This window comes from Antedon mediterranea, chromosome 4, assembly GCF_964355755.1.
Source record: "Antedon mediterranea chromosome 4, ecAntMedi1.1, whole genome shotgun sequence".
NCBI classification, from domain to species: Eukaryota; Metazoa; Echinodermata; class Crinoidea; order Comatulida; family Antedonidae; genus Antedon; species Antedon mediterranea.
Window position 1 is genome coordinate 11,807,086 of NC_092673.1, and position 27,563 is coordinate 11,834,648.

General features: G+C 33.1%; 1 protein-coding gene across 1 annotated transcript in view; it reads right to left on the bottom strand.

Moving 5' to 3' along the window:
• The window catches only part of LOC140047550 (kinesin-like protein KIF14), a 44,550-nt gene extending 33,194 nt beyond the window's left edge, over window positions 1-11,356 (bottom strand). Inside the window, exons 1-8 of the mRNA XM_072092591.1 lie at window positions 11,076-11,356; window positions 10,383-10,637; window positions 8,176-8,263; window positions 5,475-5,567; window positions 2,756-2,808; window positions 1,838-1,976; window positions 1,402-1,518; window positions 787-908 (exon numbers count right to left, since the gene is read on the bottom strand). Coding sequence (XP_071948692.1) covers window positions 787-908; window positions 1,402-1,518; window positions 1,838-1,976; window positions 2,756-2,808; window positions 5,475-5,567; window positions 8,176-8,263; window positions 10,383-10,637; window positions 11,076-11,356 — 1,148 coding nt within the window. The remainder of the gene's footprint in view (window positions 1-786; window positions 909-1,401; window positions 1,519-1,837; window positions 1,977-2,755; window positions 2,809-5,474; window positions 5,568-8,175; window positions 8,264-10,382; window positions 10,638-11,075) is intronic.
• Between the last annotated feature and the right edge of the window lie 16,207 nt (window positions 11,357-27,563).

A 27,563-nucleotide genomic window follows, 5' to 3' on the forward strand; every position in this document is an offset into this window, starting at 1 on the left:
TTGCTAAATTAATTGACTTTCTCATGACTTGCCACTATTTTTATTTTGATGACGTCTAACGCGTAAAAACTTGAATAACGTAGGTCGTGTAATTTCACCTTCGCCGTAAAATTTGAATATCTTACAGCTCTTCAGAATTGAAGGTGACCTTGTTGATTATAATTGATTATGAAAACTAAGCTTTTCGGATGTTGTGACGTTATGATATGGCCAGTTGAATTTAAAAAGTAGTTTTTTCATCAAATTTATAAAAATTTCAAAGGGCGCGCATAGCGCTTCTACGTGCCAAATTCTCTTCCAATTCTTATATTTATTTGCTCAATTCATTATCTTTCGAAATTGTCATCTTCAAGTTTATTTTGATAATTCCATCATACCAAAAAATTAGAACATGTCCCGTCCCGTAATTCACCTATGCTACACTGTATATAGATATACATTATATACTGTACATATTGTATATGGCATATAATAGGCACAACTCAACACTATAAGCGTATAATAGGATAGCATAAATCAACATTTTCTGATCGTATGTTAACGTACGTGCATGTAAAAAACAAAAAATCAATTTCAGTAAACTGATAAAAATGATCACCTATAATTCGTCAAAGTGACGAATTAAATTCTAGTCTTGATTAATTATTGATTAGTTTGTGTGCAGTCGTGACAGATAACACCACTATAAAATTAAACACTACATCCAAATGCTGAAGCACATGATCATATTTCACTAATCATGCTCTGCTTGGAGGTTGGCCAATAATGTGAATGAAGAGTATTCACCATGTCAAAACACTTTCTCTGTATGGTACAAAAGTCTTCATCTTCTTGTTCATAGATTTGTCACATAGATTTGTTATGACCTTTCCTAAGGTCAAGAGGGACTTGTTAATGCTAGCTCCTTCCTACAAAATTGGAACAAAACAAATTTAAATTGTGATATTACGAGTACTGAAATCGTTTAAAATAGAAAAAGTAAAACACAAGTTTGAATGAGGGTAATTATACTCAACTAACTTGTCAATAAAGGTTTCGGTTCTTTAATACTAATAATAATATAAATAATAATATCAATGTAGTTGCATTTAGCTTGTAAATTTAATTGATGTGTTGGCATAAATATTTTAAGTCAAATGGTTAGTACAGTATCTTTTTAGACACCACTTAACATGAAACGAGGGGCAATATATGTTTTAACACTACTAAGGGGAAATGATGTAGACCACAAGTCAGGTAATTCTCAATATACTTAGTATAAAGTACAAAATTACGTCATTGGCCAAACATCTGACCAATTACTGGTTCTACTGTAGTAAAAAATTAAAAAAATACAATGTTTATTCATAAAATGAATATACTAGCTTAAGTTGAAGTGTTATTGAATGTTTCAAATACTACCTTAAGTCTGTCTCCTGTTGTAACAGCTGAAGAGCAGCGTTCACTACCAGCAAGATCAATCAAGTTGATGCGACTCGTAACACGATGAACCAGGTCGTCACCTTCTAGGTTTTCAATCTATAAATTTTAAAAATTTATTTCACCTTTAATTTTATTTTATCCTGACCCTAAACATCAAACACTGGACTGGATCCCCTGCTGACTAGCCATAGAATTAATTTTAGAGCACCAGAAGCCATTTTAAAAGCATTTACTTATTGTTGATTAATCTGTCTATCCTTATGGATGAGAAAAACTGTTATTTTAATATCAACAAAAATATGGAAAATGTGAACCAAAAAATGAACATGTTCTTTTTGCTGACATAATCAACCAAGTCATGCAATAGGTATTGTATTTTTTAGTTTATTTGAATGTCAGCGAGGGTAAAACTTACTTTAGTTTTAGTCATGATTATTGTAAACACTGAATGTGATCTGCTTGACTTATCATTCATTCCTGTACTTGCTGTTGCCCTCTGTTTATTACCAAGTTCAATCCAACCGCAAATATCAGCAAATGATTTAGCAACATATCTACATTGTTTAGAAGATAATACTGTATTGCAAACAACTTTTGTATTGTCACAAGATTGGAAAAAGAATCAAAAACTATTTGCAGTGCAATTCTATGTTTGCAAAGTTGAAATAGTAAATGAAAATATTAGAAATAGTCTAAGCAACACTATGCTTCCGTTCGTTTCGTTTTGTTTCCGAGGGTGAGGCTCGATCTCGGTACCTTGAATGCTATAGACACGAGCACAGACCACCGAGCCATACACAACTGACTAAATGTTGAAGAAAGATTCCTCCAAGTATTTACTATGCAGTAACCACTTTGGTGCAGATAGATTATTACATACCTCAATGAATTATAATTTTTTAACTATGATGAAATCTTTAAATATATATCTTGGGAACAATTTGCACCTAGTTTTAATTCTCTCCAACCTGCCATTAGATATGGCAAAAATAGGTCAAAGGTCAAAATTGCTAACAATTAAAGACATTTTTTTTCTATTAGAACTAATATAAACATATACATTGTGAATAATTTAAAGTATAGCATGTGTGCATGAAAATTCTTCATTCTTCAAAATTCATAAAAAATATAGAAAATATTGCAAGGTTAAACCGCTGCCGGACTACGATAAAGGTTGAAAAAAACATCAGAAAAGCTAAAAATGAGGATAGGTTAGGTCTCAAAATATTACATAAAATAGCATTCAAATAAAGCTGAAAGATTTCAGCTGGAGTGGTATTTTAGTTGTAGTTTATATTTATTCATTTTCATTTATCATAATGTAAATACTTACATTGACAATCCCTCCACATATGGACCAAGTGTAGGATGCTCACGAACACGTAACTTGACACCATGCAATAATAAAATATGTTTAATTTATCAAAGAAACATTTTGCAATTCTAATACAGTGTTATTAGTTGTAATATCCCATGATACTATTTTTAAAAAGGATGTATGTTGTACATCCCATCTTGAACATTACAATAAATATAATATAAAACATAAAATGTTTCATTTGCATGGGGTCCAGACCCCGTCCCCTAAACTTTAAAGGTGCCCTTTTTCAGAAGTTTTGATCATGTGACATATCTGTGTGTAGGTTTACACAGAGTAGTATACACAGTGCGAGTCATTGCGTAGTGGTTCTTTCGGATATAATTAGAATTTCCGGAAGCCGATCAGGAGCAGTATGAGGTGATATCACTAGTAAACTTCTAAAAATAGATCATTTCACATACTACTACAGAGGGTGCATGTCAAACTTTTTGCGTGCTATTTTCGACATTGCTTCTCAAGATGCGTGCCTTCTAAGGAGATGGGGAAAAAACGTAAACAAAAAGATTTTGCACAACAAGCAAAACATTGTATAGATACTGTGACTAGTTTTTACATAATGATTTAATAATGATTATCAGCTAGATGACTCAGATAATGATCTTTAATATTAATAATGATTAGTAGCTCCGACAGCCTAGGTGATGATCATGACTCATGATTATTATCTGGGCTGTCGGAAGTGATGCTCATTATTAATATTATTATATAAAAAAAACTGTGTGGGAGGTTTCACGTGGTTGTAGTAAACGGCCAAGAACTCATTGTGATTGTAGTAAATGACAAAAAACTCATCGCGATTATGGTAAACGGCAAAGAACCCATTGCGATTGTGGTAAACAGCGAAGAAACCATTGCGATTGTGGACATTGTGCTGGACAATAAACGTAATTATAAACATATGGGAGAACATTGTTCTTCATTGTAATTGTGAATCTTTATAAGCTTTGACTATGTTGAATTAAAACCCATGAATGGGAATTATGCTTTGCGATACCTGTGTGACAGTTTCAAAGTTTAAATACATGAATTTCGACCCTACGCTTAGCCTTGCTACGAGGATGTATGCCGTACGTACCACTTATCAGCATTTTTTGCAGACTTAGAAGCTAGTCTATATTGCACGCTATTCAATATTTTTTTTTCAAGCAAACACAATTAAAGGATCCTCTCAATTATTCTTTAATAGGCATATTGTCACTATGTGATGTGAGGAGGTCAACACAACATGCAATTTATGTTTGTATGTATGTCCAGCTTGTTTTTGCAATATGTCTCTAGATATAGAATTTTCCCGCAAATTAAAATTGTTACCCTCTTGACGCTCTATTGAATAACAATAACGTGAATCTTTAATAAATCAAATTAAAAAATAGCAAAAGATACACGGAAAAAAAAACTTTGTTCCACCCATAACAATTCTCCAGCATGGAGGGCAACAATTTTGTTGGGCCTTATTAGCGTTTATGTTGACCATATTGGAAGTACCTTCATCGGGGACTTCGTCTGACGTTCGCATTGAACGAAAAAAAAAGCTATCTGTTGTTAGTCGTGCGTGTTTACCGGCAGGAAAAATAAGCCATGATCGTTTTGCTGTTTGCTAGCGCGCAATGGAGTGTCATTTCCAGCGAACTAGAGGTGCCATTTATCATGAATTCTACGTGTCAGAGTAACATTTTCAGGCCATCTAGTGGTGTCCTTTAAGAAAAATAGTTCAGTCATTTCCATAAATATTTTTTAAAAAGACTATTGAATAAGGCAATTGTGACCAACATGTACCCAAACACATGACACATGATTGGACAGCTGTTTCCCATTGTGCATCACAGAGGGCAGAAACTGTAAATGTAAAATCAGTTTTATAGATCTAGTCATGTTAAAAGATGTCATAATGGGCCTTTACAAGATGGTGGCCACAATATTCAAATAGCTTATATCTTCGTAATGGTTTTGGCTGGTTTTACAGGTTTCAATGTAGTGTCAAATAATTCACAACATATATATTTATATACTAATACAACATTTTGTTCAAAAATGGCTGCAAATACCATTTCTGCCATTTGACCTCTGAACTTGTCATTATATGTTCTGAATAATTTAAGATCAAATACATGTCTCTTTGACTAGTTGTTATGAGATATAAGGTCAGGGTCAAAGGTCAATAAAAATATTTCATTTTTTTCACTTTTGGACAAAAAAAGTTCATTATAATATATCAAATATATAGGCCTTAAGGCATTTAATTTTTTGTCTCCAAGATTATTAGTTACAGAGATAGGACAAGGTTAAAGGTCACAATGCCAGGAATAGTATTTGCAGCCATTTTTGGACAAAATGTTGTATTAGATTGAATATAAATATTATATTGTGAATAATTTGACACCAAAATGACCCTGTAACACCAGCCATTACAAAGATACACTATTTGAATATTTCAGCCGCAATCTTGGAAAGGCCCATAAAAGACAAATTGGGCAACAACGTTTTTCTGGTTTATTTTGACCCACTAAAGATATTTAGACAAGTTGCCAACTTTCATCACAAATTGCACTCAGAATACCTCTTTGAACCAGGCTAATGAGTTTATACGTGATAAAACATTCAGCAAAACGGAAATCAATTTGTGACCCATCAAATATTGAGAAAACATGAACTACTTGTAAAGTGTACTTACAGATTTTCTACCTTTGTCTGAAGCAGTGGCAAGAAGATCATGAATTTTTTCATTATAGATTTCAAAGAAACTGATCTCAATATTATAGCTTACCTGGAAAAATACAGAAATGTAATTTCAGTGACATTTTTCTATTTTGAACTAAAATTTCAAAATTATATTATACAGATATTGACTGCTTAGAGGTTAAATATAAGATTTGACATCCCCAAGGGAATAATATTATGTTCGAGGAAATATATAATTCCCAAGAACTTAATATCATTCCCGAGGGGATGTCTAATCTTATATTTTACCGATATAAAAGGCGATATCTGTTATATTACATAGCCAACAACAAGTAGAATATCTGCTGGGTCGGGTAGCTTAAGGCTAGGGCCAGGCCTCCTTTTTGTATTGTATGTAAACAAGCTGCCCAGACACCTTACCTTTCGAAGAATAATATACAGATAATTACTAATTAATGATTCCTTGGCAATAAAATATTCACTAGCCTAGGTCGTTTAAATAATAACAGAAGAATTTCCATCAATAAGCCTACATTAATAATAATAATATTATTATCAGGTCGGCCAAATAAATAATAATTCGTCTTCTTCGATCGAGCCGAATCACCGGATGTTCAGTGCTTCGCGCGCGTACTGGTTACTACTGTGAGTATTAACCAATCACAAACGGTCTTTCATCACATCTAGGGTGGACTAATAACAAATGAGGGCGCTATGTATGCATAGTTTAAATAGTTTAGTTATTCATTTCTTTCAGCAAGTTCTGTGGCGCAGCGCATGAAGCGTTGTCTTGTGATGGAGTGACAATTTCATCGCGAGTTCAAGACCCAGTAGATGACTTTTGTTTATTTATCGGCAAACGCGAGTGTTGCCACATGAAAATTACACAGTCAATATCATCGTACTCGAGAATTTATATGATTAATGACAGGGACACGATAATTACGCAAAAATTACTCAGTCAATATCATCGTTCTCGAGGATATATACGATTTACGATCCTCGCAGCGGTAGTCATGTGATGCAGTTTCAACCAATCACGTTGGCGTATTTACATAGGCTATGTAATATTCTATAATATTAAATGTGAAAATATAAAAAGTCAAGGTTATTCCTCCTATGTTGAATCAATTTAAGAAACAGGGCGTGAAACAGCACGGTTAGTGTGATGGATATTCTGTGTTTGCTAGAGCGTAAACTCATAAACAGACTACATAGCCATTTATTAGTTACACACTCTTGTGCAAAGACGACGACTACCGGGGAGAGAGACAACCTAGGGGGATTACCTAGATACTAATGGTAGTAGTTAGGCTACTTACCAGATATGGGTGTATTAATTTGGGTAAGATCTGATTTGATAGAGTTCAAAATGAGAACAAACCAACTGTCCATTAATTAAATGAACAGTTTAACACTTTGACTGCCAGAGGTTTTTCCAGTTAGAAACTGCCACCGCCAGCGTTTTTAGCCCAATTCGATGTTTTTATTAAAGCTGATTGAAACTATGTATGTGATCTGATTTATGTAATTTAGACTAAAATAATCATAAAGATTTTAGCTTTACAATGGTACCAAGAACGATTTTCAAATCGCAATATGTAAATCGTAATAGTAAAATAAAAGGAACCCACTTTTTTAGTTTTTCATAGTTTCGCGCAAGAAAGTCGAGATAAATCACAATTTTGTGCAAGACATCAAAATATGAAAATACCGCCCGGTGAGATCAACAAACAACGCAAAAGTTACTTACACGGCACCGATAGGTCTATAAAAACAAGTTATCACTATCGAAAAATGTACTACATTTTATAAATCATAAATATATCAATGTTTCGCCAAAATCCACATAGTAAAGACACGAGGGCTAGTTAACCAGGCCTAAAGTTGGTCCAGAACCGTTTTACGACTAGGCCTAGGCTAGCCTAGTACTACTAGCCTAGCTAGTAAACTGATGATAATATCCATACCATTTCTAAACAAGTTTGTTGCGTGAAACTCGGTCACTTACACTGAAACACCAAAACAATTAGGATATGCCGTACATACAATAATAAAATTAAAGACTTCATATTGAAAATGACTCCATTATTTTTTATTCAGATAACAAACAAACATGACAATCCACAAAAACCTTTGTAATGGTTCGGCGGCATAGCTAGCGCGACCGATACACAATGCGCCAAGCCATCGATCTACGCGCTACTGTGATGCGCAATGGTGTATGTTATTTCGACAGGTATCATTTTGACAGTCGTTCGTAATCAGATTAGTTACTTTCAAATAGTAAAATATTCACGGTCCAGACCGAATATAGTGTCCATATTTATAGTATATACCAATAATTAACCTATCTACCCGGATTTCGTAAAAAAACGCGAAATACAAAGATCTTCGTGTTTGGCAGTCAAGCGTTGTGTTTCCAAACACGAAGATCTTCGTGTTTGGCAGTCAAAGTGTTTAGCATGTAGGCTGTTCTAGAGGAACACCATCATTTGGTATTATTTTTAAAAATAATAAATTAATAATTAATTTATTTATGATGATATTTGCATAAACAAGTTATACATAATGACTAGATGTTTCTTGACTTTTATATTTTAAATAGATTGTATAATTAAGTTACAATGAAACAATACATAAAACTAATTATTTTTTTATAGAAGCTTGTAGAAGTTTAAAATGTACATTACATGTTCTTCTTCTGGATTCTCTATTCTAGCATACAGATCTTCGGTAAATTGTGGAACAATTCCCCTTTCTTTTCCATATCCCATAATACTAAAAAAGATGTACAAACTTAAAAATAACATTCACTAAAAATAATATAAGGTGGTGTTAAAAATTATTCTTTACTTTATTTGATTTGTAGAGATATATGTACGTACTTGTTTGGTAGGTACTATTCAAGCAAAAATATCTTTATCTAATCTGTATTACCACAAAACAAAGTCAATCTTTAAAATATCTGGCCTACACTTTTTTTTTTAGTATTAACCAATTGCTTTTATTGTGTTATAGTCCAACCAATATAAAAATTTCCTCCGAACCTTTATTTTAAAATTAATAATAAATTAGGCTTAATTTTACTACTGTACATAAAATTAAAATGTGGTGTTTTCATGGTTGATAATCTAGTTAAAATCTTGCTTGATTTAAACAAATTTATTACTTTATTTAAAAAATAATTTTTGGTTCATTATGACCTTTGACCTACTGTGTCCTTCTTTGTGTGTATTAAAAAAAAGACCACTATGAGACTTATTTAAGGAAATGGGAAATAGCTAAACATCAATCCATTGATCTGTTATTTATGATGCTCCTGATATTGTTTGTAGATAAGTTAGAAATTTTAAATACTGTAATGGATATGTTAAATATTTTCCCACTAAGCATTTGAAGATACAGTAGGTAGTTGTGACAGACCATGGATAACTCCATATATTAAATTACACAAACCAATAGTGGTGTTGGTAGTCTATGAGTGAGTAAAACGTTGTTGCCCAATCTGTAACCCTGTGGGGGACTTTTATGGGCCTTTACAAGATGGTGGCCAAAATATTCAAATAGCTTATATCTTCGTAATGGTTTTGGCTGGTGGGCCCCGTGCCACAAAAAAGTGGGATAATTTTTGCCGCTTGCGTATCATGAAAAGATAATCACATCGATTCTTGGCCATAAGGAATATACAAAAATCAACAAATAGCTGTTTAGCTAGATGAAATTAATTGACGGATAAAATAATGCTAAGGAAGAATAAATAAAGATTCTGACAAAATTAATAAGGTTTTATGCATGATATGCATATAACCTAATTACTCATCATTGGTATTCTAATCTAGATAAACCTGGTATTTTGACCTTATTGATCATACTATTATTGTACAAAAGATGATAATTATACGAATAAGAAAAGATTATCCCATGGGTGTGTGATTTTCTCACTAATAGACGGCGCGCCAAAGGGTAATTAAACAAAATTTGCTTTCTGAATGGAAATCAACTTCATGAAGGTAGACGTTCAAAATTATGGTTAATGATTCTCTTATAGATACTGAATAAAGATGGAATTTGTTGATGATATGACAATTTCTGAAGTTTCTAATAAAACAATGCAATACAAACATGAACCGGTTTCTATTGATAATAATATTAGATACCGGTAATAGTGAATTTTTACAAGATGATCTTAAACGAATGGTCATCCCACGTTAAAGCTATGATCACAAAGGCCTCCCGTGCGCTTTTTATACTTATTCATCTTTCTAAATTTGGCCTTCCCAAACCTAAACTTGTGAATCAGTCTATTCTTGGATATGCCTCTCCAGTTTGGCATCCATCTTTAAATTGAACTCAAAAGCAAGCATGTAAGATCATTTTGGGCCAACAGTACAATTTCTGCATTAGATATATTTAGACTAGAAAGCCTTGAACAACAACGTGGGTGATTACTAACTAGATTTTGCAAAATGCTTTGCAAACCTTACGTCATCTTTTAAACTCAATAGAAATAATAAGAACGCTAAACTCACTCAGTATCATTTCAAAACTGAACGTTTTGTAAAATTGTCTGTACCAAGTATTATTAAGGAACTAAATCTGCAAACCCACCAAATTAGATTTTAATAATCGTCTCACCTTTTTTATTTTATTTTAAATATGTTTGCCTGGAATCAAATTTTGTTTTTGTGATATTCTACTGTAAATGTAATCTTTAGTTTGTATGTAAATTTGTTATTTTTAGATTTGTACATATTTTATATTTGAATGAACTTTTAAATAGAATTTGATATTTTGTTATACTTTTTATATCATAATGTAAATTTGGCACAATTAAGATTTTTCTGCAATACCCCTTATAGTTTTAATAAACCAGAATTGAATTGAACAAAACTCATACCTGTATGATTTTCCTGATCCTGTTTGCCCATAAGCAAAAAGACATGTGTTATAGCCTTCAAATGCACTAATGAGAAGGGGCTTTCCAAGTTTATTGTAAACTAGTGTCTGGTCAGCAAAATCACCATTTTTCTTGTCAAATGACCAAAAGCAATGATCATAGCAAAACCTACTAGCATTTGCTGATTTAGTTTTAACAAATGTTTCATTTCCTTGCATAGAAACAACACATGTTGATGTACTACTCTTAATTTCTCTGTAAAATAATAACAATGAGTAATAATTACACAAACCAATATTTGGTAGTCTACAGTAGTAGTGCTCTGCATATTTGGAAAACTGCCATTAACCCTAAGAGAATAATGGATAATGTTAATTCAAAGTGAGTTTTTGTAACTTATTTTATTAATTACCACATAAAGTGGAGAAGTTGTTTGTTGCAAAATTTTGATCATTGTGCTCAATCCTGCTGGGGAGAACACTAGAACATACTCTGGACATTTAAAATTTGAGTTGGTCATTTCTCTTTCACTTCTTCCATTGAACATCGTTTTTTGTCCATAACAAATTCAATAAAAAAAAATCTTACAGCACACATTTGTTACAAGGAAATCATTGCATATTATTATTATCGTATTAGTTATTAACCAGACAGTAATGTACATTATATTATTTTTTTTAATAACTAATTTACCTTTCGCTAAACGGACGAACTCTTACTGCTACAGTCACACTAAAGCCATCCTCTTCCGTATGTTTGGAGTTTGATGTGACTTCTCGTTTTAAAGGTGTGCCAAATGTGACAGAATTATAGCATTCAGGTGTACCAAAGAGTGCTTGAGGGTTATTCTTAGATTTTGTAGAAACAGGTGTGCTGAAATGACTGTTAAATGGATATACGTTATCCTTGGCATTGCTAGGTGTGCGTGGAAGCACTCTCTTAGAAGTTCTTGACTGCGATAAACTGGAAGCCATTACACCCTGAAATTAATCAGTGTGGTAATAAAAAACAACTGTTCAAATTTTTTTATTTATATTTTTTTGTGAATAGATTTTATACTTTGCTTGACCATTATGTTCCTACCTTCTGAAGAAAATGCGCATTTTAGTAAATTACTTTCAATAAATCTATAATTATATACTTCATCAAGCCTAGATGTCAACAAGTGATAAATGGACAGTGACACCGAAAGGTGCTATAAAGGGACATTCAAGTGTGAACAAATTGTATCCTATTTACAAACAAAAACTTTACTACGGACTGTTTTGATCGTAATTTAATGATTATATGAGGGCGAATTATTATAATATCGGACTAGATTGACAGTCAAATAGAAGTCATCAGTATGGTTTATTTGACACAGTGAATTATTGTACAGTAATACCAGCCTAGCCTCTCTACCCAGACACGGACACGAACAGAATAAAACAACAATAATCACTTTTTCATAATACGTTTTTTTTTAAATCAATTTTTATCGTCATTTTATTGCCATCGACATATTTTAACTAATTGTATTTTTTTAAATAAATGTAAATGTGGTTTCTTTTTAACATCAAAATAATCTTAGCCTATGTATATACTGTTCAAAAGATATGCATTTTTTTAGCAATGTACCTTATAAATAAGAGAAATACATAAATGTGCATATATTATTATATTTATAACAGAGAACTATAATAAAAGTGGGACGAACCCACACAAGACAAAAATAGTAATACCAGCCTAGGTTGACAACAAGAACAAAGTCATTAATTATTGAACAAGATTTTACAGATTACCGTCTACATGCATCTCAATACTGTATTATCAGCCAATGTTTTCATAGACTCTCTTCTCCCATATGTGCTTTTGGGTTTGTAATTAAAGCTTGACCCGTCCGAATTTACAATATTCCAAAACTATCAGCCTCTAGAACTATAGCTTCCGCTTGATATAGCTTCTGAATAAGATGTCCTCTGGGAATATTAGCTTGATAAAGCCGCGGCACGAAAAAACAAATTATTATACCAAATAAAAACAATTAAAATTATCAATAATAAATATTCATTGACCAAAGAAAAAATTATTCTAGATCATAACATCATTTTATCTCGACCAAGATTAAATTATATGTAATACTATAATAATATTACCTCGCGACCGATATCATCGTAAGTGACCGTCTGGGCTTCCTATCTGATGGGAGTGTTGCCGATCGATATATTGTGACCTGAGATTATTACACGTGTAAATTTTTTTGTTGACAACAATGACACATTCAGAATGTATATTGGGAAGGAAACCCTCAAATATTTTCATATGAGGAGCAGCATTTATGGGGTATAGTTCCAAAAATGTGTATGGTAGTGTGCACAAAATACAACTCAAAATTGTACAATTGTACGTCAACTACTTGTCCCTAATACAGTATTATCAATATTCTTTCTTAAACTACTGTACGAGCATTAAATAATAAAATGTTTTGTATAATTATTATCTTATTCTTTTAAAAATCTATAATTCAATTGATCATGATAAATGTATTCACAATTAATGTAATGAGTAGGCCTAGGCTGCCTACATGTGTTCGTTACTGGATCAAGCTCATGATAACGATTCACAATAAAATCTATTCAGTAAAACTACAGACAGTAGTCGAGTTATAATAATAATTATTAATAATAATAATTATTAATAATATAAATAACGCCGTGGTTAGGATTCCGGCACCGGAACTCAACTGCCCAGCGTTAGGGAATCCGACACGCTATTGCGCATGCCCAGAGCGAGGTAATCGGCGACTCTATACTTGCCAACAGCGATGATGGATCATTTCATAGCTGCGCCACACGGCGAACACTAGCCTAGGTGCCTACTAATACTATAATAAGGGATCCACTAATCTAGGCTAGGGCTACCAGTTAGACGTGACCAGTGGGCCTATTTATTTTGTAATTAAAAAGTGGTTGCTTCATTCATATATAAACTTCATATCATTATGAATTATATAATTACATGACTAGTTTTATGATTTTTCATAACGCATTTTACTGTACATAACAACATGCAATCACAAGTTGATTTGTTGACGGCAGCCACCGCGTGGATGTCAAAAAACTGTTCGGGAAGTCAGGGTCGCAACGCTAAAAACAGCATTACGATTCTTAGATAGATACTGATTCATATTAATATCATTATAATTATTTTAACGCGTGGCGTAGTCGTATTTTAATTATTAATTCATGTATGGCATAGGCCAAGTTTCATCCATCGCTCGCTCCCCCCGCGCAACGACTATCTAGGGCTACAGTAAATCCCTATTTAACACTCCGACTCTCGGTGGTACGACGTGTGTGGCACTAAAAAGTGCAAGCTATAATTCACTTCCCAGAGCTCTGGGCATGCGCAATAGCGTGTCGGATTCCCTAACAGTGGGCAGTTGAGTTCCGGTGCCGGAATCCTAACCACGGCGTATAAATAACATAATGGACGATTCTGTAAGTAGCCTAAATGTTGAGTAAAGTTTGTACGATTTCGTGCATGGTCTACTCTCTGTATGATAGTCTTAGCTTTAGCTTGTTAGACCTACCCTACGTCTACTGTAGACCTAGCCTGGATGTAAGCTAGGCCTACGCCCGTTTCGCACCTGTCTTTTAAAATTTATTTCGACTCCAAATTTGTAACTAGGTCTAGGCCTAGGCTAGCTAGGCTAGGCGGGAGCTAGGCCTAGCCTATATCGTGAATACCACAGCTTAGAATTAGGCCTAATACGTACTTTTACGAATCACAGAAAAGGTAACAAATAAATCCTTTAAATTGATGAATTTACAGACCTGCTTCTCTCACACCTGCCTAGGCTATTCGTGAGAGAGATGAAAAAAAACGACCGCTGTGTATGTGTTGTTGTTGTTGTGTGTTTGTACTGTGGACGTGTGTCAATTGAATTTTTGAAATAGCCGGTGCGGCGTGCGGGCGCTCCTTGTTGTTGTGCGCATGTGTCTCTCTCAGAGCAATCTATATTCAATCATAGTTGCCATTTCTGGCATTATTATGCTTTTTGGCATTATTTGGAGGCCCACGGCATCTGGCATAATGCCGCGGCATTATTTAGCCGTTTTTAGCATAATCTGGCATAATTTTGTGTTTTTTGAACAACCAAAAAAATAATATACCACAGAACAAAAATAAAATATTTTGTTAATACATATCACCTTACACAATATCATATCGTAAAAAAACAGATCTGTTCGGGTTTTCCGTACAATAGTTCTTCCATCCTTTCGTTTCGGACTTCATCGACTCTTCGGATAGGAAGGCTGCTCGAAAACTACCGTGTGTGCGATATAGGCAGCACAACAAATCTAGCTATTGGCCAATTATTGTTGCTCTATTTCAGAGACCATGCGGGTTATTGGATCCCCAGATATAGAGACAATTGAACGAAAACATTATGAAAGGGGTTTTGTTTTTTCAGTTCATAATTATAAGTGGCCACACCCCTACCACAACCCTTAAAATGGCAATTTCCGGTAACTAGAAGCTCTAATTTTAAAAAGAATTTCTTCTAGAGAATTTGTTTTCCATATTTCAAATTATGTTCCATTTGCATCGTCGTAGCAACCCTATATTTCAAAATGTTCTTCACCTCTCAGTGACCATGATGGGGCGAGGTCCTAGGGATTCTTATACATTTTTATTTAAAATTAAGTGCAATTTCCGGCCATCTAGCAGCTCTATTTTTCCAATTTGTTTTACCTCAGCCCCAACCATGGTGGGGCTGAGGTCCTGGAAACACTTAATATATATTTTTATTTCCTATTTTAAATTATAATTGGCACTTTCAAAACTATCATGGGCTAAGATCCTGGAGGTACTAATAAATATATTTTTATTTCACATTTGAAATTAAGTGCCATTTCCGGCCATTGAGTGAGCAGCTCTATTTTTTTCATATTTTCTTACCTCAGCCCCAACCATGGTGGGGTTGAGGTCCTGGAGACACAATTAATATATATTTTGATTTCCTATTTTAAATTATAATTGCCATTTTCGAACTATGGTGGGCTAAGATCATGGAGACACTAATAAATATATTTTGATTTCATATTTTAAATTAAGTGCCATTATATTTCCGGCCATCTAGCAGCTCTATTTTTCCAATTTGTTTTACCTCAGCCCCAACCATGGTGGGGCTGAGGTCCTGGAAACACTTAATATATATTTTTATTTCCTATTTTAAATTATAATTGACACTTTCAAAACTATCATGGGCTAAGATCCTGGAGGTACTAATAAATATATTTTTATTTTATATTTGAAATTAAGTGCCATTTCCGACCATTGAGCAGCTCTATTTTTTTCATATTTTCTTACCTCAGCCCCAACCATGGTGGGGTTGAGGTCTTGGAGACACAATTAATATATATTTTGATTTCCTATTTTAAATTATAATTGCCATTTTCGAACTATGGTGGGATAAGATCATGGAGACTCTAATAAATATATTTTTATTTCATATTTTAAATTAAGTGCCATTTCCGGCCATCGAGTAGGTATTTTTTTCCAAATTTTCTTATCAACCATGGTGGGGCTGAGGTCCTGGAGACACTCAAAATAATTTTTTTTATTTCCTATTTTAAATTATAATTGCTATTTTCTAATTATGGTGGGCTAAGATCCTTTCATATTTGAAATTAAGTGCAAAGATCCCGGCCATCGAGCAGGTCTCATATTTCAGTTCAAAAATTATAAATTTCCATGGCTGTGTAACAGGTTTTTTTTTTTTTGGGTGGGGGAGGGGGGTGGGGGTTGGTGTTGGTGTCATTTGCAATTACCATTTTCGCACCCCAGATATTTAGAATTATTAGTTATTACTCACAAAACTAAAAATATAAATTTTGTACGACATGGGGATACAATTTTAGGCCCTATTTTGTGTCAGTTGGGGTTTTACAAACGTTTATTAGACATAAAACCGTTGGTGGCGCTGTTTAGGGCCACATTTTGGGGATCTGGCATTATTTTTCCCAATCTGGCATTATTTGAGACAGGATACGGCATAATTTAAATTTTATCGCTGGCAACGCTGTATTCAATTTACAGTAATAATAATAATTTTATCGAAACTACACATACACGGCGTTCTATTCTATATACAGATAGACATTCAACAGATACAAATAAATCAAAATAAACAGATACAAGTCAACCGCCGACTCGATCGCTGTCGTGTCGTACGTTACTTATATGCGTCACACTATATGCAATATACAATGAATTAAAAAGAAAAGAATTTAAGTAGAGTACAGTAAAAACCATAGAGTATAATTACTCCATGGTTATTAAATAACTGAAAAATATTGTACCAAAATTTAAGAATAGAAATATTAAAAACTCAAAATAAAAAGATGTCAGTATAAAAAAAACTGTCCGCAACAGAACATTACATTACATGCTAGTATCTGCGAGTTGTATAAGATTGTTTTGTATAAGATTTGTTTTATATTTTTCATGACCTTGTTATATAGGTATACTTTAAAATTTGTCAAGACACAATATAATTATAATAGAACATTTATTACTGAGGGGAAGACGTGTATCCGTCCCCAGAACATATAACATTTTTTCGTCATTGTTTCTGGTACAGAATATTTCCCAAACATCTAACTCGTTATGATATGGGTAACGAGACGATTCGGCCCTGAGACGATTCGGCCCGGGACGATTCGGCCCTGGGACGATTCGGCCCGGGACTATTCGGCCCGGGACGATTCGGCCCTGAGACGATTCGGCACACTTAAATTTATCGGCTTTGATATGCATTTTATTAGCACAAAATAAGCTTTTTCCCCAAACGTTATTTCCAGAGAGACTATATGGGGTAGTACTACTAGGGATAAAGATGCAATAAAACAAACATTTTGAAAAAATTGTCGAAAATGATCAATTTTTAGTCAAGCGAACGATGTAAACAAGTTACGCCCTCTGTTGGCCGCTTGGCGAATGCACGAAATAAACAAGGTTTTCGAAGTAATAAATTGAATATAAAATTACGTTTTTTTAGTAATTTATTATATATATTATATCAAAATTGTCAATATCAATAAAATACGGATTGTTAAACACCTTTAAAAACTTGATAAATACCCAAAAAAATGAATATGAATTTGGTCTAAAGTGAGACGTTTCGGCCCAAAAGTGGCCCGAATCGTCCCGGGCCGAATCGTCTCAGGGCCGAATCGTCTCTGAACCCTGATAAATGTATATTTAGCTGATAAATGTATATTTAGCTGTTATTCTCAATGCATCACAACAAAAGTACTTTCTAAGCTGTAAGGATCTTTGATCACAAACTAATATAGTAAAGCCGAAGGCTAGACAGTGGGACAGCCAGTCGACAAATTGTGTCAAATTTCGACTCGGAGAGGGCGCCCTACTTTTCTAATTTAGTTCAAAATTAAGGTGTCTTTGTTTTTTTGGCCACTCACTCACTTCTCCCTTGCCATCTTAACGACCTTTTCGCTCCTAATAATACCGTTCATAAATATTACACTAGAACAAGAAATAACATATATATCCCTAACCATAACACCAATTATTTTCAACATAGCATTAGATATTCTGGACCTCTATTGTTTAACAATTTACCCCCCTCAATTTCCTGTGCTGCTAACCGCTATTCATTCAATAATAACATTAAAAATTACCCTTTGTCTCATTACTGATCGATCTGTTTGATATGGTCGTTGTTTCCATGTTCCGTGACTTGCTATCTTTATTATTCATTTGTCATCATATTCGCTATATGCCATGCAGCTGTACTTTTTTCTGTTCTTTTTTTATTTTTTATTCCAACTTTTATCTACTGGTTTTATATATATTTTGTATTTCTTTATTGTTTAATTAATTTATTTTCTTTATTTATATTTTTTTCTTCTGTTAATTTAAATATGTAAAGGCAATCCCGTCACAAGATTGTAATCTTTTTGGGATTTGCCTTCGTCCATTTTCTTGTTTTATCACTTGCCATTTTGTTTTTGTCTTTTGGACGTGAATAAATGTTCCTTGAATTGAATTGAATTGGCAATATTCTGCCATAAAAACCAGGAAGACCCCTTTTCAGTAGTTAGGTAGTTAACCTAATGTAATAACATATCTGATGACTCCCTAGAAGGTGAAAAAAGATGGTGGATATATGGTGGATAATTTTTGCTATAGCATGAAAATAAAAATATGAAGTTGAATAAAAATACCAGAAATGTAAAATTCAAGTTATATTACATATACTTAGTCATCTGATAATATTTTTTACCACACCGTTTAGTTTTCATAGCTTTTTAAAATGCCTCTCTATTTACAAAATTTGTGTACAAAACGAATAGAGATTTTACTGTGTAATTTGAACTACCCCCTCCCCCCCACCCCCTCCCATACAATTTACAAAACACACACAAAAAGTTAAGAGGCTAAAAATTGTTAAAATTAGATAAATATTATTATTATTTAATTATATTATATGATTTATTATTATATTGCACATTAACGATGATTTAAAGTTTATATAAAAGCATTAAAAATACATGCGTGAGCTATAAAAATAAACAAAAGCGGTTACGCTTTATCTTTGTACTCTGGAGTTATATAAGTGTATAGCATTTATTTATTTATTTATTTATTTCGTTTTCTTTTAGTAGGGTAGCCCTCTCAGTAATAAAATAAAACTGCTCTTCCGAGGGGCCCTACGGCACATTTAAACAAAATTTGAAAACAACTTAAACTAAACTTAAACTAAAACTTAAACTAAAACTAAACTTCAATGCATGTTCTCATTATTATTATACTTTTATACCATATTTAAATATATTTCACTGGAACCATCCTAGACCACCGGCAACAATAAATGAATCTTAACAAGTGATTTAAAACGGTTATAATTGTTTTGTTTTCTTAATTCATAAGGTAGGCCATTCCAGAGTGAACTTCCATAATAAACAAAACTACGTTTGTATATTTCGAGGTTACATCTGGGCAAATACAACAGATTATTTTCATAGTTTCTGGTTTGAATATTGTGTACACTACTAATATATTGCAAAACATCACATAAGTATGAAGGTACAGATTCTTGTAAACATCTAAATATTGTACAAATTGTATGATATTCAATTCTTGTCTTAATTGTTAGCCAACCTAAATCATAATGCATTTGTCTAACAGGAGTTCGAATATCAGCACCTAGTATTAATCGTGCAGCTCTATTTTGTACCCTTTGCAATTTTAAAATATGGGCGTTTGAACCAGTACCCCAGACTGTTGAACAATAGTCAATATGTGATAAAAATAGAGCATTGTATAATCTTTTAATAATTTTAGGAGATGTAAAACTTTTCAATCTATAAAATAGATGTAGAATTTTTGATAGTTTTGCACATATAGAATCAATATGTACTTTCCATGAGAGTTGTTCATCAAATGTAAGTCCCAAATATTTAAACGTTTCAACTTTCTCAATCGGAATGTTATCAAAAATTACTGTTTCATCTGTTGTTTTATTAACACGTGCATGAGTACCAAAAAGCATGTATTTGGTTTTATCAATGTTTAGAGTTAATTTATGTTTATCTAACCATTGTTTTACATTTTCCAACTGTTCAGTTAAAACTGTTGTAAGCTCTTCATTTGATTTACATGCATAAAAAAGCGCAGTGTCGTCTGCATAGAGGACTGTTTTACAAATCCCATCAACACTATCATGTAAGTCATTTATGTATAAAATAAACAACAAAGGGCCAAGAATTGAGCCTTGTGGTACCCCATAGTTGACATTTAAAATTTCAGATTTTTTTCCATTAAAATTAACAAATTGTTTGCGATTTTTTAAATAATTACTGAACCATGCAAGCTCAGTGTTTATCATTCCAAAGGTGCATAATTTACGTAATAAAATATCGTGGTCTACCGTATCAAACGCCTTTTTTAGGTCAAGAAAAATTGCTCCAGTTACCAAGCCATTATCAATATTTTTATATATATAATTGCATACATCTATCAGTGTAGTAGAAGTTGAATGTAACGACCTAAAACCAGATTGATTTTTACATAATAAATTAAACTCATTTATATGATTCATAACTTGATTATGGATGCATCTTTCAAAAACTTTCATAACAATAGGTATAACAGATATTGGACGGTAGTTGTTAAGTTCATGTTTACATCCTCCTTTATAAAGCGGAGTAACCTTAGCACATTTCCATTCACTTGGAATAACACCAGATCTTAATGACCAGTTAAACAAAAAGGCAAGACTTTGAGAAATTTGTGAAGATGCAATTTTAAGTAACCTAGCGGAAATCCCATCAATTCCAGTAGCTTTTCCAATTTCTAACTTTTCCAACAAAGCTTCAATTTCATTTCCATTAATATCTTTAAAGTTGAAACGTTGTTGAAATTGTGATAACGATTCAACGGTAATATCGTTTTGGTTGTCATTAAAATGGGATGCAAGTTCATTAGAAATTGAACAAAAATATTTATTAAAATGATTAGCAATATCAGTTGGATTGTTTATTTCATTACCGTTTACATTGAGAGTTGTTTTAGTTTGTTTCTTTTTATTGGGTAAAAAGTCTTTCATGGTTTTCCATAATGTTTTAGTGTCATTAACATTATCCTTTAATTTATTATTAAAGTTTAGGTACAAACGAGCACCTAAACCGTTTTGTTTTGGTATTAAGTGCACGTATAGCCTAATTATGCCAGAATTCATGAGGGCAAATTGTTTGTGAAGAGGATGTGTTTCATCATCAATGATACTTTTTACTTTTTTTAACACATTTTCTTTATACAAGGATTCAACATCAGGTAAGTGCTCTCCTAGTCTAATTGCTCTATTTCCTATTCGATTAAGTTTAATTTTATCTTTTTGCATTGTATTACCATAAAAACAAACATTACAAAAAAGTATTACACTGAGAATTACAGAGTTATAAAACAATTTAAGTATAGTTTTGTCAATTTTTTGGTACTTCATTTTTCTTAATATAAACATCCTTTGGTTGGCTTTGCATGTGGCTTTATTTACATTATTTATCCAATTTAGCTTATTGTCAATTATACAACCCAGATATTTGTACTCATTTACTACTTCAATCTCATTTTCATTTATAATCAGAAGTTCTAAGGGTTCTTTAATTTTCCTAAAATCAATTTGCATTTCTTTTGTTTTCTTTATGTTTAGTTTCAGGTTGTTATTGCAGCACCAGTGATAAAAATCACATCCTAGTTGTCTATAGCTTGTTTCATCATTGCCAGTAATGTATCCAGTGATGACTGTGTCATCTGCATGTTTTACTATACAACATTCATTTGAATTGGCTCTGAAACTGCTGGTGAACAGTGAAAACAACATTGGGGAGATAACAGACCCTTGTGGCGTGCCAATGCTAACAGTTCTTTTATCAGATAAAATACCGTTTAGTTTAACATACTGGAACCTTTTTGTTAAGAAATTATATATCCATGAAGTCAATGTGTCGTTTACGTTCATTTCTTTAAGTTTGCGTACTAATGAACCAGGTTCAACGGTATTAAAAGCACTAGAAAAATCTATATACAAACATCTTACATATGCTTTAGGCACATCTAAATGTTGGTAAATATTGTGTGTAAGTGGAAGAGCACAGCATCTTCAACACTTCTATTACTCTGATAGGCAAATTGGAGAGGATCGAGAAAAAATTTGGTCTGATCAAGCAACTGCCTGAGTACAATCTTTTCTAGGCACTTACCAACATTGGATGTGATAGCTATTGGCCTTTAGTCATTAAGTTCCTTGGGATTTTTTATCTTAGGAATTGGTGAGATACAGGCCGTTTTCCATTGATTGGGCACTGTACCACTTGCTAAACTCTCATTAAAAAGTTTGGTATATATCGGTGCCAACTCTTGGTTGCATTATTTAATAACACGATTTCCAATTCCACCATCAGAGCCAGTACTTTTACCAGGCTTTACTTTGGCGAATACATTACGCACATCAACTACATTTATGACTGCATTGTTTACTAAGGAAGTCTCATTTTCGCGGATTACTGTGTCTTCATTTTCATTTTTGGTAACTAATATCTTGGATTCAAAACGACAGAAAAAGTTGTTTAAGTCATTAGCGAAGTTCTCACTTCCATGTACACGCAATATGGTTTCTTTGTAGCCGGTTAGTGTTTTATTTGCTTTCCATGCTGCTTTAGGATTTTTGTCTTTAAATTTATTTTCTAGTGTTTTTTTGTATTTCAGTTTGCTATTTTTAGTCGCGTAGAAGCGACTCTATAGTTCACTATGTCGGTCGGTCGGTCTGTCTGTCTGTCTGTCTGTCGGTCTGTCTGTCGGTCTGTCTGTCTGTCTGTCGGTCCGGTATCACTATGCGTTTTATCGCTTTCTGACCTTATCTTGATATCAGTTTAATCTAGCTAGGTCAATTTTTCACAGTATATTCCTTATGGCCAGGAATCAATGTGGTTATGTTTTCACGGTGCGCAATAAAAAATGACGCGGTCTACGCACGATTTAACGAAATCACGTTTGTAATCATATCTTCACAACCATAAATCACAATTAAATAAAATTTGGTACTCATAAATTTCAGGGCATAAATCATCATATGGCAATACAATTACGTGCGTAGCGCATGTAACGCATGCGTACGCGCGCTTAACATTTTCAAAATTTATTTTCGATGAAATAAGAGTACATTTCAGGCAATTTTAAGCGTTTACAAAATTGCCATGAGTGCGCATATTTTTGCGCGCGCACTGCGCGTTAAATGTTATTGCGCACTCTTTTTGCCCGATTTCTGTTTTCTTGACTTACTTTTCAACTCGAAATTACGTTATACGAGCACGTCGAAAGTGACAGGCTACGCACGTGTAAATTAAAAAAAAATAAATGTTTTTAAACATTTCAACATTTTTAAACATGTTCAGTAATTTCGGTCAGTATAGTTCACTATGTCGGTCGGTCGGTCTCTCTGTCTGTCTGTCTGTCTGTCGGTCTGTCGGTCTGTCTGTCGGTCCGGTATCACTATGCATTGTAGCACGCGACTTAATGGCTGTTGGCCTTGTTTATACACTTGTTTATTTCCTTTTGAATTTCTTTGACTTTAGGAGTATCTTTTCCTCTATGCGCTATACGCTTATCTTGTAACAGTTTCCTTAGTTGGTTAGAGATCCATGGTTTTTCATTTGCATACATCTTTTTTGTTACTTTGGGTATAACCATATCAACACAAAAGGATATGTATGCTGAGATTGTAGATACACTTACATCAAGAGTATCATCATCATCGAGCATAATATCCCAATCAGTACATGCTAGACAGCCACGCAACTTTTCAACCACCTCTGTACTCCACAAATGCTGTTGTATAACTACTGGTTTTGACTGTTTTAATTTTTTTTGGCATAATATGTATTGTTATGATCAGAATTTCCAAGTTTTGAACAGATTTTGCTTGTGTATGCATTTTTCACATTGCAGTAGCATAAGTCCAGTGTAGCACTGCCTCTTGTTTCTACAGAGATTGCTTGTTCATAAGTAGGTAGCATATCCTTCAAAGTGCATTTGTTGAAGTCTCCTAGAATTATTTGTGGAGCTCACTCGCATTATCAATATTTGCATTTGGGTGTATGTAGCACACGGTAAGGAAAATTTGAGAAAATTCTCGTGGTAGATAGAAGGGTCTTGCACTTATGGTCAGTAATTCTATATCCAGCGTACAGAGTTGTTCACGTATCCTCCAGTTACTACACTATGCTTTATTTATATAAAAACATACTCCTCCTCCTCGTTTTTTCCCGACTCTACAGATAGAGTGTGAGAGTTCGGGTTCAGGGGATAGTGGGGATTTTTCTTAGGCTAGGGGTAGTGGGCTATCAAATTGACCAGAATTGTGGTTGGAAAATGTTAAAGTATTTTAATTTTATCCCCCTGGGAAGGGGCTGGGAGAAACTTGGGAATGTTTTAAACTGCCCACTGAGGACTTATGGGTTTGGAGTAGCGAAATTTGTGAATAACACCTCTAGGTGGCCGGAAATGACACTCTCTATCGGGCTACAGTATAGTAAACAGCAGTTATCCCGCATACGCGACTAAGGATAACCTTTTTTGCGTTCAATGCGAACGTCAGAGAAAGTCCCCGACGAATGTAATGCCGGTAATGTAATCAATTAATACACATTTATTACTAAACCTATTATCAAATTAATAATTTTTAGATTAGACAAAAAATGTGAAGCTGCTGCTATAAATATTGAGCAAAACGTTGAATTGTATTATTTTTAAATAAATGCTAAATAAGTCAGTAAAACAACAATTTCCAAAATTCATTTTCATTTATCCACTATACTACTGTATACTGTACCGGTACAGCAGTGTTGCTTAATCCACACTCCAGAAAAGAAAATAATATGATCGAAATTTGCAGAAAGAAGCAATTAAACACTGTTATTTCAAAGTTTGGAACATCCGTAATTACTTCAGAAATTCGGCCCAATATTACAGACGTATAGGAAATGAAGATAAATAGGGTAACTACGGAAATACTTAAATGATGGGGAATCCCCGGCAAAATGCAATAATTACGGACAAATCAACGACTCATATGACGGGGTTTTCCACGTACTGTATATTCTCATGACGCACACAAGCAATCCAAACATTCAGAAATTCATTCTGAGCATGTTAAGCAAAAAAATTGTGCAAGGTTAATTTTACGCTGCAGCCAGTCAATTTACATATTATAGACTCTTCCAACCTTAGACTTCTATAACGTTAATGGTTAATATATATAATAAAATGGGATCTAAACTTAGTTGCAGAAAAAAACCATTTAGTATGAAATTAAGGGTGTTGCCCAAGCAACTGGGGCAACACCCCTGCGTCCGCCCCTGGCTGCTAACATAATTTGTACTGTAACCGTCTTAAACACATCACCCAGTAACTGGGATTGGAGGGGGAGGAGGAGGAGCGAAAATACTGGCGTAATAAAGTAGCCTATATGATTGGAATTGTACTAGGAAAAGTTACTACATTTGAACTGTCCAGGGGAGGAGTTAAGGTTTGTTGATTGTGGCTGTTGGGATAGTGAGTGAAGAAAGAAGGCTGGTGGACCGCAGTATGATAAATCATACTTATCAGCCAATATGACAACTATTCATTTACACAGTTACAACGTAGTTAAACCATTATTAGGGTCTTTATATGCTTTTACAAGAAGTATATTATATTAAAAATATCTTATTTCTTCGTAATGGCTGGTGTTATAGGTTTAGTTCATTTTTGTGTTTTTTTTAAAATTCACAACATATATTCACTCTAACACAACATTTTGTCAAAAAAATGGCTGCAACTACCATTTCTGGAATTTTGACCTTTGATCTTGTCTTCTTATCTGTAACTAATAATCTTGGAGACAATCAAATAAATGCAAATTGCTTTATATTTGATCCTATGAACTTGTTTGTACTAAAGTGAAAAGAATTATTTTATTGATCTTTGACCTGACCTTCTATCTCCATAACTACTGGTCATGAGACATTTATTTGACCTTAAATTGTTCAAAACAGAATTTTCAGTAGATTACAAATATGGAAGGTAATTGATCATGACAGAAAGCGTTTCGAGATATAAGGGGTCAAAGTTAAAAATTGACATATTATATAATAATTATTATATACAGTATATGTATTATAATAAATTTATTGAAGCACAATTTGGTATTTGGTACATTTTTATGATTATGGTATTTTATTTTTATGGTATCTATTCAATCACCTCATGAAAAAAAAAACCTTGATCATTATAACAACATTTGCCTATAAAACCAAATAAAAACTAAAAATTTAAGACAAAATGTGATGTTTTATCATTCTGTTAAGACATCAATCAATCATACACAATCAAAAGAGCAGGTTCATCATTACACCAGTTGACATAGGTCAAAGGTCAAAATTTTAACAAGTGATATACTAAATAATGCAAAGTTATCCAAACTATGAGATCGATGGTCATAAATGTAAATCACGTTATTTGATCAATAAGTGGAGTTATGGTATTTCTCTTTTTTTCTAGTGTGCATTATTTTAAATGTAATGTAATGTATTATAATACTGTAAAATAACAAATTATGACTGTTAAAATATATGATGTTAAAATGTTACGCTGACCTTGATATGTCACAACATAGTTGCATTTTAATTTATTAGAGCTACAATATTCATTTTTGGGTAATACACTACTATTCATCAGAATCAGAGAATAGCAGTTCATCCACTGAGGCATAGGCAGATCGAAGTGGCCCACACTCTGTTCTGATTTCAATGGAGATGAAAAAAGTTATAACCAATAATATAGTAAAATTTGTTAGACGTGTTTCGTTAGAGAAAGGAACTAACGCCCTCTGCAAAGTTGTGATTTTGCAGTAATACACGTGAGAAGACTGCATACCTTTCTGAGAAAACGTGAAAACATTAAGAGAAATAATTGAGCAAATTAATGCCGTTGTTTAAGAGTATTTTAAGAAACGATCGGTTAGTTAATCTATTTTATTGTATTAAACGTGATTATAAAAGTATTAGTTATATTAGAATGATTTAACATGTATAAACGTTCTTGTGTTTTTTTAGGTGATATTTAACATTTCGATGTTAATTTGAGTTGAGTTTTGGATGTCGAAAAGTGTAAGTTTAAGTATACACTTTGATCATAAGCTGAACTTTAATTTTAATTATCAATAGCTTAGATTATACATTTGTTACCGGTACTAAGTTAAATGTTCTAATATATACGTAGTTCGAACAAGGCTACTTGAGATAACCAGTTGGGACACAATAAATCCACTATTCAAGTCAATCTGAGTTCACGAGTTGTTTTTTTTTATCAGTTTTGAATATCGAAACAAGACGCAACCAAATATTGCGAACATAAAGCAGATCAAATCAGATAGTTTATTGTCTCAAAATGAATATTGCAGGCCTCAACAACTATGTTCTGACTAATCTTTGCAAAATGAATTTTGAGTTTTGCTTTAACCATTTATTTTATTTATGGTCAGCGTAATATTTTAAGTACGATTTGATTAATTACAGTATTATAATTATATTAATAAAAAAAAATTATAATGAAATAACAAACTTTACAGATCAA